Source organism: Phycomyces blakesleeanus (assembly GCF_001638985.1).
Source record: "Phycomyces blakesleeanus NRRL 1555(-) unplaced genomic scaffold PHYBLscaffold_1, whole genome shotgun sequence".
In the NCBI taxonomy this organism is placed as follows: Eukaryota; Fungi; Mucoromycota; class Mucoromycetes; order Mucorales; family Phycomycetaceae; genus Phycomyces; species Phycomyces blakesleeanus.
This window is the reverse complement of record NW_017265134.1, coordinates 694,439-709,946: the sequence shown is the minus strand read 5'-3', so window position 1 is coordinate 709,946 and position 15,508 is coordinate 694,439. Positions and strand designations below refer to the sequence as shown.

Here is a 15,508-nt window from a genome sequence, read left to right as displayed (position 1 = left end):
ACAACAAGGAGATAAAAAGCAAATATACAACAACAACAAAAAAAAACCAAAGACAAAGAAAAAAGGTTGCCATGGTAAAACTTAAATGGTTTAATTATCATTCTCCGACAGTCGCAGCATGGTTTGTGTAACCTTAATTCGATATCTTTTTTTTGGATAGGGGCACTTTTGTGTGTGTGTGTGTCTTTATTGACCACGAATTTCAATGGTTAAATCAATAGATGCCGCAGAAAATCAGAAGCACACAGAGGCACACAGAGGCACAAGAATATATTATAGTTTATCCCATACTTGTACACTGCACACTTTCTTTGGATTATTCCTTGTTTGTCCCGGAAATCCCTAAAATGGTTGCCTGGAAACCAAAACCAAAAAAAAGAAAAGAAAGAAAAAAGAAAAAAGAAAAAAAGAAAAGAGTAGGATGGTATAAATATAAAACTTGGACGTCTGAGTGAGAGTGTTAGAGTAGACACCACGTGACAGTAGGTGGTGCAAGTGTATCTGGTGTGGAGATTTACTGATGCAAAACATGTATTCTTGGAATTAGCCATTGATGCTGTTGGCAATGCGAGAGTGCAAGTGAACGGGTGGCTATTGGTTGAGGAAGGTGGGTCAAATACCTACAGCCAAAAAAAAAAATATAAAAAAAAAATTAAAAAAATCATAAAAAGACCCAATCAAACACACACGTGTGTATTACTTGGTTGATTCATTGGCAATAATCCACAGGCTTCCAGATTATGTATCAGAAACATATATATAAAAAGAAAGACTGAAAAATAAAATAACTCTAGTCAAATATTGGGCCAAGACAAGTCTTGTTTCTTACAATCTCTTCTCTCCTTTCTTCTTCTTCTTCTTCTTTTTAATCCTATCTCTCAAAGATTCATAGCATGACTCCGCCAACTACCCAAAAGACAACTCGAAAACGTAAACGAGCCAGCACCCAGACTGGTGATGGTTTACCTGTCGTCATTCTTCCGCCCCCGATATTACCTTATCCACCACCGCCATCCCACACACTGCCAACACCCCCTTCACCAGCAGCATCAGCAGCAGCAGCAGCAGCAGCAGCAGGCACAAACCTAGCTCAACTTCATTCTCACAACCAGTCGTTGCAGCCAATGGCGGTCTATTGCTTGCCATATTCTCCGCACCAAGACCCCACAATCTTTCCATTTATTCCTTCTCCTCCACTGGATGGCTGTCCTGGAAATCCCCAAGACAATTCAGGGCCATCGGGGGCTGAGCAAAGAGAACAGGCCCGTAAAGTGTCCCACAGTGCTATCGAACGAAGACGACGAGAGCGCATAAATGACAAGATGAGTCACCTCAAGCAGCTGATTCCTGCCTGTGCTGACCAAGACGGTCTACACAAAATGAGTATCCTGCAGAGTGCGATTGACTACATACACCACCTAGAGACTCTAGTGGTCCAGATGGGAGGCAAAGAGAAGCTGGCCGATTGTACTCTGCCTAAGCACAAAACACCACAGTCTATGGTCCCAAAAGAAGTGGTCCCTTTTATTCACCAATTCAATTCAAACCCTCCAAAATCTAGTCTCAAACCCATTGATCTCCTTTGCAAAACATCCCCACGTATCGATCAACAACCCATACCCATGCGACTAGAACATCTCCTCAGTTAAAGAGAAAAAAAGCATTTAACCTATATATTTCCACCTTGGCTATTCTTCTTTTTCTTATAGTCCTTATCTTTATGTTTTTATTAGACTATATATATATTTCCATCTTTCCTTATTCCCCCCCTCTTTTGTTTTGCTTTGATTCTATCTCGTGTGTCTGTCTGTCTATCTTGTGTATTGTAAATAAACCAATAAATCCAATAATTATTTATTTTTATATGTGTGAGCAGATTTCAATTATAAATACACACACACATATATATATATAGAGAGAGAGAGAAAGATTGATTTATATGATTAATATTTTTCTCTTCTTAAAAATAATCCAATCAAAAACACGTCACATCTCCCACTATATATCTCTTCTCCTCTATCTATTTATTATTATTCACCTTTGGTCTTCTTGTATTACTTGTTTTTTTCTTCTTTTCTTTCAGTACATTACGGAATGTCAAAGTCATTCACTACCTCACCCCACATGGTAAATTGAGAAGAACAATTTTCATATTTTGTACTCTTTATTACTATTTACAAAATACCAAGCCATATATTAAATCAATCAATAAAATAAAATGAAATATAATATAATAAATAATTAGGACCAGGCACTGTCCGGGTTTGGTGCTGGCATGGTGTCTACTCTTCTTCTTCACCCTCTAGACCTTATCAAAATACGATTTCAAGGTAAATAAGGATAATAAGAAACCAAAAATCGATCAATACATTAAAGAAAAATAATACATATATGCCAATAGAAAAAGTCTAAACCAATAAGTTGATAGTCGACACTGCAAAACGATCCGAGAAAAGACCTTTGATGGGTGGAACGATTAAGGCATTTAAAAGTATCCTTGCCAACGAAGGATTTACTCGGGGACTTTATCGTGGAGTAGGACCCAATATGGCCGGAGCTACGGCCAGTTGGGGATTGTATTTTTGGTGGTAAGCTAGCTTTATTTTTTCTATATATATATATATATTTTTCTCACGCATGGATAATAATAATAATGTATGTATGTATGCATATGAATTTGGGTTTCTAGGTATAGTCAGATCAAACAGTCCTTTAGAAACTCAGATGAACAAATGTTGGCAGCTTGGCAACATTTGGCAGCTTCAGCTGCAGCCGGTGCAGCCACTGCCGTCATGACTAATCCATTGTGGGTTGTCAAGACCAGAATGTGTACCACGACGCACGATTCACCTGATTCTTATCGTGGACTGATCGATGGCTTAAGAAGATTGGCGGCTGAAGAGGGATTGAGGGGATTGTACAGAGGACTGGTTCCAGGGCTGCTGGGTGTCTCACATGGTGCGATTCAATTTATGGCCTATGAAGAGATGAAGAAGAGCAGGAACCAGTGGAGACATGGTCAGGGCATAACTCCTAGTAGTGAAACCAATGCCAGACTGACCACCACAGAATACCTTGTGATGGCTGCTTCTTCAAAAGTCACGGCTACAATCATGACATACCCATATCAAGTACTCCGCAGTCGTCTCCAGAACAGGGAGACGAAAGATTCTTACAAAGGATTAGTTGATTGTGTGATTAGAATCTATAGAGCTGAGGGCTATGGTGGATTTTACAAAGGCCTGGCGCCTAATATAATCCGAGTTCTTCCAGGAACATGTATTACTTTTCTTGTATATGAAAATATGTCTCAGTGGTTCAAAAACCACGCGAGATAAAAATAATAACAATAATAATTATAAAGATGTGTATAAATAAATAAGTAAATAATTCATCTATAGTAATTATTGCTACCATTGTTATCATTACTGGGTTATCCGATCAATCAATCAATCTATCAATCTTAGGTAGCCCACTGCCACACAGCAGGATCATAGGATTCCAATAAACTCTGATCTTGCTTAAACTTTGCGTGCCAGCCTTCAAAACCACCACGAAGTATCTTGACCTTGATAAGGGTATTAATAGATAGTCCATCATGCTATAGACTAGAATTATTTACCTGTTGAGTAGACTCAGGCTTCAAGAGACTCTTGGTCTCATTATAGATCCTTGCTGACTTGGGACCTAAATTTGTATGTATATATTATTATTATTATTATTATTGTGATTATTTTATTGTTGCTAAAATATTACCTCTAACTTGGGACAAAGCACAGTGAAAAATTACCAAGGGAACATCTTTATATTCTTCAACCAATGTGTTTGCCTTATCCATCAGTTCATGAGCTGGTACATTAACTGCACCTGGAATATGACCACCCTTTTTGTAGACATAAGATAAGGTTTGTTTGGTGTGGTTTGGCTAAAATAAATAAATAAATTATGTTTTACTTCGTAGTCTAGGTCTCTGACATCGACAATGACATAGTCTTTCTGGGGTGTAAGAGATGAATCCTTGACGATGGACTTGAGATCTTCTGGTTCAATGTAGCTGGTCATTAGTATTATTATTATTTTTTATTGTGTAGGAGGAGAGAGTCAATTGAGGGTCCGCCCAACAACAAACACAAAGCAGCACATATCAGAGTCAAATACGATGGTGGATTATCCTTGACACTTAATTGGCTGAATGATTGAGACTTTTAAGGAAAGAAAAATACAAAAAAAAAGTTTGTACTCAAGTATTTCACTGTGTATGTGTTGTGCGTGCGTGCGCGCGCGCGTGTGTATGATTTATTTTTATCTTTTATCTTTTATCTCTTACATACATATACATATATACATATATTATATTTTTATTATTATTTTTGTAAGATTACAGATAAGCAGCTCTTCTCTCTCTCTCTCTCTGTGTGTGTATATATGCGCGCATGATAGGAATTTGTATTTCAATGTACAAAATACAAACCCGTATATCTATTTTCCTCTAGCTCTTGTGTTAGATCAGTTAATGACATCACTCAGGGCACAAGGACTAAATATAATAGATTGATTGGATTTCTGAATTTTCCCAAGTTTAACATATGCTACCTTAACATATGCACGCTACATATGTATCTTGGATATTCTTCTTTCCAACTAAAAGACACGCGAACTATAGAGTGAGATAGAGATAAAGAGAGATAAAGAGCTACAAATACTTTCGCAAGTTTTGCTTAAATATTCTAATACCGACACGCTGATATTTATGATATTTAATATCAGACAGACTTTGTTGAGTTTGTAATTTGTAGTTTTATACACACCTATACGGATCAATATTCTTTTCTGAATTGAGGAATATTTTGTATTTTTTTTAGATATCTTTAAGCATTATTGGCACGTATTTATGTATATTCTTTGTAAAATAATCCAATTAAATTTTTACTTCGAAAAATTATAAAACCATTTTTTCAGAAAATTTATTGGGTTTTAATTAAAAAACAAATTAGTCCTTATATGTCTGGAAATAAATATGTTTATGACGGCGTTTATATATTTTAATGCAAGATAAATCTTAGCTGGTTACACGTACCTTTTACACTCCCGAGATGATAAAAAAAATATCATCACTTTTTCTCTCTCCCCCCCCCCAGAAACACGTCTTTCTTTTTTTACTACACCTTATTTGTTAATCCTTTTGTAGAACCTTTTTCTTATAACTAAATCACTCACGTAATTGAGGAATCAAAATATATAAAATTTGCCTTTTGGATAAGACCTTTTTGAGCTTGAGAATAGTGATATTACTTGGCCCTGTAAAAACGAATAATACCCAACTCCCGATTGGAAAATTACATGGAAAATCTCTCGGACAACAATTCACACCGCCATCAAATGTTGTTAAATGAGAAACATGATACAGTGCTTTTATCTTTTTTTTAAAAAAGAGATATTGGTAGCTACCATACTGTTTTTACACGATTTGATAAAAAAAACCGAGTGAAATTAAACGCTTTGACTATTGGTTGTATCAAAGTCCCAGACCTGAATTCAATTGAGCACATTTGGCAGGCTCTTAAAACCAAGGTTCAATAGAAAAAAAAAGAAAGAGCCGTAAATAATGTCCTATATCGGAAGGCCTGAACCCTTTATGAATGGGAGCTTATTGATCCAGAAGCACACTAAGGATTATTTCTATTATCACTGTATTAAGTATGTCTAATGGAATCTAAGCGGTAACTAAAGCTTGTGAACTTGTTTGCAGTTGTAATTGAACGAGATCAATGCCTCCCAAGTCTGCAGTACTTGGTGTACAAAGGCCTTGGGCTATAAAAAAAACATATTTCAGGTCAGAGTGGGCTTTCTTGTTTGCTTGTTGTAAGACATGCGCCACACTATGATGGAAGGATAATACTGTCACAAAAGATTTATATATGATGATCATTGGTATATTCATTTGGCAAGGCAACAACAACAAACTGCCTGCTTTTGAAAGAGAGGAAAAAAAAGAAAAGAAAAAATCACCGGTGTAAGCTACGCAGCTTTGTACCTTTTTTTTTTATACGTTTAAGATGATTACAGCCAAGAGATCTGAACATAAACCATTCACCTAAAACTAATATTATCTTTGCTTGGTTTTCACCCAAAAACGGTAAGCTGAACATCCAAAATATTATAATTTTGATTTGTCCAAAAAAAAAAAATTAACATCGTCCAAATTTAAAAGTACAAATATATATATATATTGTACTGCCTCTCTCCTTTTCACCCCCAACCCTTCTCCCCCCCCCCCCCCCCTTCTTTCACCCCGTCCAGTCTTGGTCGTTCTAAAAATGGTCACACTAGCATCTCAAGGTGGCACGGCTCAAAAACCTTTACACACAAAGTACAAAAAAAATTATAAATAAAAAAAAAAAGAAACCAAATCAAACTGATTCAACTCTTCATTGCAACCCCTTTTCTATTTCTCTCTCTCTCTCTCTCTCTCTCTTAATATATTTCCCTCTTCTTTCGCTTCATTTTCTTACTCTTCTTCTTCCTCTTCCTACCCATACATTTTCTAATATATATATATATATATATATATATATAATCTAATATATAATATAATATATATATATATATATTACATTAATAATTTATATTTAAATATACCTTTTTTTTATCTTATTTTTTCCTAACAAAAAAAAACATGATGCTCTTAAACTATCCTTTTGAGTTGGTGGCACCCATGGCTGCGATTGGGTCCATCCTTTTGTTGCCATTAGGTCCACTCCTCATTCCTCGCCTATACCTCATCTTTCTACTCTGCTATTTCACCTGTTTCTTGTACACCCAAATAAACCATGTATTCAAGTTCTACCTTACTGCTACAAATATGAAGCGTACCATCCGCCAGTGGAACAGCAAAAACTCCCCAACCAGTGGTAACTCCTCTCCAAGCCGAGACCGTCTGTCAGATGAGGGCCGTGTAGAAGAAATGGAATCAAGCCTCAAGTCATTCGAACGTTCTAGTCTTATCCAAGCCTTTATTGTCCCAAACTATGCCGAACCAGAAGCCCTCTTGAGGGACACAATCAAGAGACTTGCAAACCACAGGTAAAATTATAATAAACTATAATAAACTATAATATAAATCCCATAATTTGGATTAATTAGATCAAGCACTTTATTTATTTATTTATTTTTATTTTTATTTTGTACTCACCACCTTATTCTATCTTTAGTAACGCTCAGACAAACTATGTCATCATTTTGGCAATGGAAGCATCCGAACAAGGTCAATCGGCAAAGGCTGAAAGCTTGGCAACTTATTTCAAAGACAGTTTCCTTCACTTCATTGTGACCGTACATCCTACTGATATTCCCGGGGAGTCACGTGGAAAGGGCTCCAATGTGGCTCATGCTGCTCGTGTTGGCTGCGCTGAGATGATCCAACGCGGTGTAGACCGTCGTCAGGTCATACTCACCATATCAGACTCTGATTCATCTATTCCCGAATTATATGTTAGAGAGGTAAGGTGTCTAAAAAAAGTATTGAAAGATAATAGTATTGGGTAATCTAATTTGTTACCATGGTGAACCTAAAGAGAAAGCTTATTTATTGAATCTTTTGTTTATTTATTTTTTTTCAGGTCGAACGTTCATTCACTCAGGCCGATGATCCTTATTTCCTCTTATTTGCTCCCCCAATTTTCTTTTCTCGTAATGCATTCGACGTGCCTGCTGCTGTCAGGATGACCGATATTACCTGGTCTGCAATGGTCATGTCAAATCTCAGTAGTAGTCGCGGTATCGCCTTTCCCTGTTCAACATACAGTCTCTCTATGATCTTAGCCGAACGTGTTGGCTTCTGGGATACCGATGCTGATTCAGTGGGAGAAGACATGCACATGATGCTAAAGTGCTTCTTCAAGACCGACGGTCTCGCTCGCTGCTGTCCTATCTTTGTGCCGATCAACCTCACCAATGTTCAGACCCCTGGATTTTGGTCCAACATGAATGCTCGTTATGTCCAAGCCAAACGTCACTACAATGGTGTGGCTGATGTGGCCTACACGTTGAGAAATGCGTTTGGAGTTCGGAGTGTGGCGGTAGATGGAAACGGCGTGGTGTTGCACGGTCCGAGTTTGGCTAAGAAAACATCAATGTATGCCTCTCCTACCTATTGGGTTGACAAGCTCATTGTCTGTGTCAAGGTTCTTGAAGCCCACATGATTCCGGTATCTTCGGGCTGGCTAATGTTCGCAGCCGTGCCTCTCATGCAGTTCATTCTCTTTCCACCCCATCCAACCGTGGCTTTTGTGGATCCTGCAGACAACCCTATCCTCACATCCGACTTTTATTGTACTCTGTGGAATATTGTCAAGATTATCACTGTATTATTGCCAATGCCCTTGTTTGGTACTCTGGCTATCTACGAGCAGCTTCATCGGGTAGTTGATCGTGAATTGTACCGAAAAGCCAAGAGTGAATCTCGTTCGTGGCGTAACGTGTTTGACTACGCCACCCTTCCAATTGCGGCATGGATGTTTATGACTATTCCATCGACAATTGCCTGCATCAAGCGACTCTACAAAACAAACGACCAATACATTGTTTCCGAAAAGTTCTTTGATGAAGAAAAGGTCTAGACAAAACAAGAAAAAAAAAAGAAGAGACAACGAAGACGAAGACGAAGACGAAGACGAAGAAGAAGAAGAAAAAAATAACTCATTAATATTTCACAAATATCCTTTTCTTTCTTATTCCCATTCCTATTCCTATTCCTATTTCTATTTCAATTCCTATTTCCATCTTCATTTCCATTTCCATTTCTCATTTCTCATTTCTTTTCTGTATACTCTCTATTTCTCTATTATTCCCTCTTTCTATTTTAATTCATAATTTTTGCGCATTTATCCAAGCTTTCTCTCTTTCTTTCTTATACTACTTATTATACTCTTTAATGTAAAATCTCATCTGGTCCATATATATATTACCAGCCTTGTCTATCAGCAAAACTCAATTTACTTGAGTTATTCTTTCAAACCATAATTTCTCTTGAAATCACTATTTTTTTTTAAAAAATAATAATAATAATAATACTTTTAATACTTTTTAATACCTTTTAATTTTAATACTAATAATATACTACTACCTAATACACGACAAACATAAAGCATACAATCCAAATATATTTATATAAATGAATGAGTAAAAAAGCTTAATTACTTGATAATTCAATACAAACTTAGAAAAAAGACTATAAAGAAAGAATCAAGTGTTTGGTACACACAAACATCGAAATTTACCATCTGTGGTACTATACATATATTAATCGACTCTTTACAATAAAAATATTATTGACAATCCATATTATAAAGCAATTTGCATTATTCTATTGTATTCTTTATCGGTTATTAACGTCACGCTTACCGCACAGGCCATTATATAATCGAATAATAAAAATAGTATAGTATAGTATATTATATTATATTATTATGGTGGATCAAACAGGTACAAATTTCAAAGAAAAAAAATCAAAGAAAAAAAAAGGCACGCCTGGCTAAAAAGAAAATTGTATTTTTTTTTTGGAGAATTTAACCTGTTTAACCATCCATATTTTACGCATACTATTTATATATAGCAAGGATAAACATATAAATATATGCAAGGAATGCTTTGAAAAAGAAATTTAGATATAAAACACACAATATTCCATACACGCTTCTTGGATACACAATAATTATCAACGCCAAGGAAGAAAAATATTAGTAACCTCTAAATAGTGGACCCCCCAATCCGATACAGAAAGAGCCAAAAAAAGCATATACGATGGTTTTTCCCATATTAACCTTGGCGTTAGAGACCAGCCTAAAAGTGTTCAGGGTAGCTTTAAGAGTAGATGTATATTGAATAGTATGCTTAATGAAGTCTCTGAAAAACCCTTTACTACTCGTACAAAGAAAACAATATTCTCATTCTTATTTCCTATGGTTTTAAACTAATATAAAAGTACAATAGTTTGGATCTATCAAATAATTATGATGAAAGCGCTTTTCTTTTTATATATATTTAGAAATGTCCAATTAGACAACCGAAGACTTTAAAGAGAAAGAGAAAATATATCTAAAATACACAAAAAACTCATTTAGCTCAATCATGGGGCAGTAAAGACCGTAAGAGACCCGTTAAAGATGATAAACATACATACTACGTCAATATACATACATACAACTATTTAAATCACTGACTTGGTTTTTTTCCAAATTGTGCAGCAATTTGATTAAAGATCATTCTGCTATTTATTTGAACTAGATTATAACTAAAGCTTGAGTCTTCCCCATTTCTTAAAGGTATTCAAGTACACAAAAAAAAGAAGCTCTATAATGGTAAGTAAATGACTTATATAAAAAAATCTAAAAATTATTATTAGTATCGTTTGGTAATAAGTAGGGAGCGATAATATAATGAAAATCGCAACCATATTATTTAAAAGTATCTCGAGGACGATCTGTACGATCGATAGAAACAAACGTAATGTTGGCTTTGCCGAGATTGCTAAGCGTTTCTATTACTTCTAAAGCGCAGAAATGTCGCGTGAAATTTATGTAGGAAGGAAAAGAAGCTCTGTATATTAAAGGTAGTCAAATGAAGAGTTCAAATGACTCCACTAATATTATTGAATATTAAAACCTTTTCATAAAGTTACTTTTTGCTTGGACTTTTAATATTTACTGCTCCTTATAGTTATATATAGTAAATGTTTTATTCATAATCATTTACTTCTCTGGGGCTAGCTCCGTTAGCTTTATCTTTATTTGTTTGTTTTTTTATATAAAAAAAACAGCCATAATATAACATGTTGCATATAACTGTTTGATACCGTAAATGTCTCAAACTATATGTAACATGTACAACAGCCAAGACCTTATGCTTGAATATAGTATGTAATTACAGCTGGTATCTATAAACACTTAGGAAAAAATCCTCGCCAAGATATATAGTTTTATATATAATCAATTTTGTTCTGTGAAGAAAGTTAAGGTTAATATACAGTTAGATTGGAGAAATCCGGCACTCCCCCCCATTGGATTTTTTTTTCAGCCATTGCACAGAGGATTTTTTGTCCCTTTTTTCCTAAACATTTTTTATACACCAATTCTAAGAATTATTTTTTTGCACCCGCCACGAGAATCGTTTGACAGCAATGAAGATAGTTTTGAAACACTAGATAAACAATCGTATTTGTAACACCCACGAATACTAAAATATCAAAATATCAAAAACAAAACCCTTCATTATATAATAAACATGAACAGCAAACAAATAATATCATATTTTCTTTTGTTATACCTCTTAAGAGTCTTTCCATAAATACATTTGAGCTTACAAGTTTTATACAAACAAAAAAAAAGAATCTTAATTTCCATTTTCGTTAACATGTCCCAAGCTGTATGCCTGATCCCAAAATTATTGTGGACTGTATTTAATTGCTTAGCTAGGAGTGTCTCAAAATAATCTTCATTGCTGTCAAGCAATTCTCGTGACGGGTGCAAAAAATAATTCTCAGAATTAGTGCATAAAAAATGTTTAGAAGAGAAAAAAAGAAAGCTCTGTACAATAGACAATACCTCCTGTGCAATGATTGAAAACCAAAATTCAATGGTGGGGGGAGCGCTGATTTTCTCCAATATAGCTGTACCAATAATGGCTTTTTATGTTACTCTGATTCGCACATGGTTTGTCCAACCTCATTTGTACGCTGTACATTACATTACATTACAATAAAATAAGATTTTATTTTATGTACACAAATATATATGTAAGTCTGTATTTGAGCTGTAAGCCTATTGAAATATGACTGCCAATTAATTCCCACAAAAAATAATGATTCAATAGGGGGGTTATAGATTTAGATTCTTTTCATAGATTTAGAGTATTTTAATCCTCTTGTGATATCACCATGAGCAATATATTTATATGTATATATATAAATATAAAAATGGTACTCTTGTAGGAAATCTCTATTAATTAAAACCATACGTACGCCAAGACATGCTTAGTAAATATGCTTAGCCGCCAAGCTGTAATATATATATATACGAAAATTAGATAAAGGCACTTTATACAAAGACTATAGAGAATATTTCACGTAGAAGTTTTTCTTGTGAAGCAATAACGTGTAAGGGGCGCTTCCCATATATATATTTTCTTTTGTGTAATTTTTGATGTGTGGCTCATGTAGCTATAGAACTCAAAGAATTCCAATAAAAGAAAAGAAAGAATACCAAGATCCTACCTCAAATCTTAGTGCACGGTTCAATCTAGTTATCTATCAGTAGTTGGTTAAAAGGCAATATGCTCAGCCATAGTAATTACCTTTATCTTCTTTGATTTTAAAAAAGCCTCACAAATTAGCCTCAGTGTCGATGCTCTTATGCTTCAGTACAATAATGGCAGTCACCGCGGTTAATTGTATAAGACTTGATAAGGATAAATATTTAAATGAAAGAAAAAAGTCTTGTACATGCGCATTAAACTATTAGGATATTAAAACACATATCTAATCACTGACAGAACCTTGTCTATGTATATATTGCTCATATACACACACATATATTTCGTATTACATTATTATTGCTGCTGTGAAATTTTGAATGGATTATCTGTGTACAGAACGTTAATATCTTAATATACAAAAATAGATGTCTTTGTGTTTCTTTCCTACGAAAATCGAGTATGATCTGGAAGAAGATGTCTACAGTCATTAGATTTGGCTGATCAAGATAAGTAAGGAGAAAAAGGGGGGAGGGGTGGAAGAAGAGGATTGAACGTGACTTTAAATTTGCTTTCTATTACTTTACTTTTTAAAAATATATAAAAAATAAAATATGTAACAAAATTAAAGCAATCTTTTTCATATACCTTGTAAAACACCATGTGCATTTCTTATATTTTTCTTATATGTTTAACATTGGAAGATCTCTGTACTGTGTTTAAATAAATATATAATACGAAACAAACTCCTCTTGTACTAAAACTTTTGATTTGGCTTTAAATATATTTTCCAAAAGTAGCGGTGATGTTTATCGGTGTTTAAACATAAGTCCGCTTGAGATACAGAAATAAGCATTATGATAAGAAAGAGAAAAAGAACAGTAACTACAGTTTGTCAGCTTAATATTGAGACTTTTTAAAAACATTTAGACATATAATATTAATATCTAAGATGTCTTGTAGTAATAAGTAGAAAATAGTTCTGTAAGTCAAAGTAGAAAGAGTATGAGAAAATTGACATTGGTGCTATATAAGTACTCCAGAAACAATAAAAAAAGGAGGGGAGAGGAAATGGTCTCTATCTTTATCAAGGTGTATAGAGAACGCGTGAGGAAATGGTAAACATATTAGTGAATAGCGGCAGAAAATACAACAAGAAAAAGATAAATAACGCAAAGCGAAATAGTAGGAAGCGGAGAAGAAAGGGGGATCATTAGATGAAAGATAAGAACAGATACCAAGAAGAAGGACAAATGCGAACAAACGATGCACACTCGAGGGCCATACATATATAGTACATTAATAACTTTCGAGAGAGCTGATTTTTTTGTATTGCTGTTTTATAAGTGGAAAAGGATATTGGCGACTAAAAAAAATCGACTATTATACATCTGAATTACCTATTATTGATTTTGATACCGGGATGAAAGGCAAAGATGCTATAAAATCTATAGGCTGTGGCACAGGAGTTTTAAGTGCTCTTTACCGAGCATTGAGTAATAGACAAAAGGCCGGAGACCTTCTTGTGAATGATGTCGGAGAGTTCTGAACCTCTTAGGAAAGCCCAATAAGTTTAAAACAATTTTAAGGCTTGGCTAATAATGGTTTTATTTATTTGTTCTAAAGATTTGCCATCTTTGTAATCAAAGTAACCTCACAAATATTTTAATTGGCTTCATAAGCATCCTCGCTTGTCAAAGTTGCAGAGTGGAATGGAATAGAGATCTTAATGCTTAAAAGAATATATACATCAAATTGAAAAAGAGGTTTTAAATAGTCGCCACCCACCAGTTCCGTTCCCTCGAAACGAATGGCCTATTCTCTACAACCTATATTGCTGTATAAAATACGGGCGGGGTTTCCCCGGGAATTTAGATTTCTACAGGTAAAATGGTCCACAAAAAATAATAAACTTTACAATGAGTCAATTTTATATTTCTGATCGACCTTGTAATACATGCTAGCCGAGGACCTTCTTTATCCACTTTATGTTATGATATTTACAGAATATCAGATACATACGCTCCGAGATATTTGTAAGATAAGATTGATCCTTAAAGGGCTATACATACTCTAAATTGAAGAAGGAATGTTTTAAAGAAAAAAACTGACATTGTTATTAGAGTATTATTGCAAAGTTGGTGAACCACTTAGCCTAAGCCTAAGCCTAGGCTACTAATTTATAGGACTAGATGGGAAGGTACCTAAAACAAAAAAAAAAGAAAGCAATCCTATAGGTACTGTGTTGGAAAATGTATTTTAAGGTTTTTATAAATATTTAAGCAAGAGTGCTTTAAGCAGTTTTTCAATTGATCCACACTATTTATGTCTTTTATTATTTTTTGCTTATAGCAAAAATTGCAATCAGCAAGCTTGGGACTGATTAGATACTACGTTAAAAGGCGCAATTTATTAGTTATTTGTTCAAATACATAAAAGAAAGAAAAAACACTGAAGATTACCAGAAAAATAAATAAATAAATGTATTCAAGTATTTTTGTTCTGTTCAGATACATAAACAAATCTCGGTAGTTTGATAAATAAGTTTATATAAATAAAGCATTGGATATTGGTATATATTAATGTCAACATAAAGACTTGGTCTAGATTAAAATTTATTATATAAAAGGTTTGAGAATAAGACAAGGTGAATATTCTTTTTCTTGTTTTCTTTTACTAAAGCTTTTCATTACCGATAGGTTTGTAGTTTTGTTGAATCAATAGATGTTGACTTTTGAATAAGAGAAAAAATGATCATTAATGATTATTTATCTGTATATAATCGTTATTGACAGTTTTCAAAGCAACCATCGCCTACTTTAATTTTTACTGGAATGATAACTTCATGACACTGTCGTTTAGGGTCTTTTTATATATATATTATAAGAGCAACTTATTCAAGTCTGTTTTGTTTATTTTGATCTCCTTTGGCAAAAGGGAAACAAAAAAATAACAATTATTGTGAAAATATCCACGATTTATATAATGTTTGGTTGATATATCCTTTAAAACAAAAACAAAGCGAAAAACAAGCGAAAAAGGATACAAGAAACCACAAAACAATAAATTGCCGGCAAATCTTGCTTAATGTTTGAGTTGGTTCTCTTTACATTATCACCATAATGTTGTTAATATCGTCAAATCCCTTTATTGCACTCTCAGTTGTGGCCATATTTGTATCTCGGATAGTAGAATCCCTCAAAATTCCTTTACACCAGCACACACTAAAAACACACGAGTACACTCAACCATATTCAAGCGG

General features: G+C 34.2%; 4 protein-coding genes across 4 annotated transcripts; 3 read left to right on the top strand and 1 right to left on the bottom strand.

The window, feature by feature from the left end:
- Positions 1 to 893: 893 nt before the first annotated feature.
- On the top strand, positions 894 to 1,649 carry PHYBLDRAFT_161126 (helix-loop-helix DNA-binding domain-containing transcription factor; the record flags this gene model as incomplete). Its single annotated transcript, XM_018434348.1, has 1 exon — positions 894 to 1,649. The coding sequence occupies one exon, from the start codon at positions 894 to 896 to the stop codon at positions 1,647 to 1,649; it is 756 nt and encodes a 251-aa protein (XP_018298519.1).
- A 445-nt stretch (positions 1,650 to 2,094) lies between these two features.
- Positions 2,095 to 3,418, top strand: PHYBLDRAFT_184319 (hypothetical protein; the record flags this gene model as incomplete). The annotated part of the gene is made up of 4 exons (XM_018438915.1): positions 2,095 to 2,127; positions 2,246 to 2,330; positions 2,429 to 2,588; positions 2,690 to 3,418. 4 exons carry the CDS (start codon positions 2,095 to 2,097, stop codon positions 3,336 to 3,338), a joined length of 927 nt encoding a protein of 308 aa, XP_018298518.1. The 3' UTR covers positions 3,339 to 3,418.
- Positions 3,419 to 3,463: 45 nt separating this feature from the next.
- PHYBLDRAFT_138038 (hypothetical protein) lies at positions 3,464 to 4,062 on the bottom strand (the record flags this gene model as incomplete). Its single annotated transcript, XM_018429920.1, has 4 exons — positions 3,464 to 3,568; positions 3,623 to 3,687; positions 3,757 to 3,883; positions 3,955 to 4,062. 4 exons carry the CDS (start codon positions 4,060 to 4,062, stop codon positions 3,464 to 3,466), a joined length of 405 nt encoding a protein of 134 aa, XP_018298517.1.
- A 2,800-nt stretch (positions 4,063 to 6,862) lies between these two features.
- Positions 6,863 to 8,618, top strand: PHYBLDRAFT_61527 (hypothetical protein; the record flags this gene model as incomplete). Its single annotated transcript, XM_018440816.1, has 3 exons — positions 6,863 to 7,083; positions 7,212 to 7,500; positions 7,620 to 8,618. 3 exons carry the CDS (start codon positions 6,863 to 6,865, stop codon positions 8,616 to 8,618), a joined length of 1,509 nt encoding a protein of 502 aa, XP_018298516.1.
- Between the last annotated feature and the right edge of the window lie 6,890 nt (positions 8,619 to 15,508).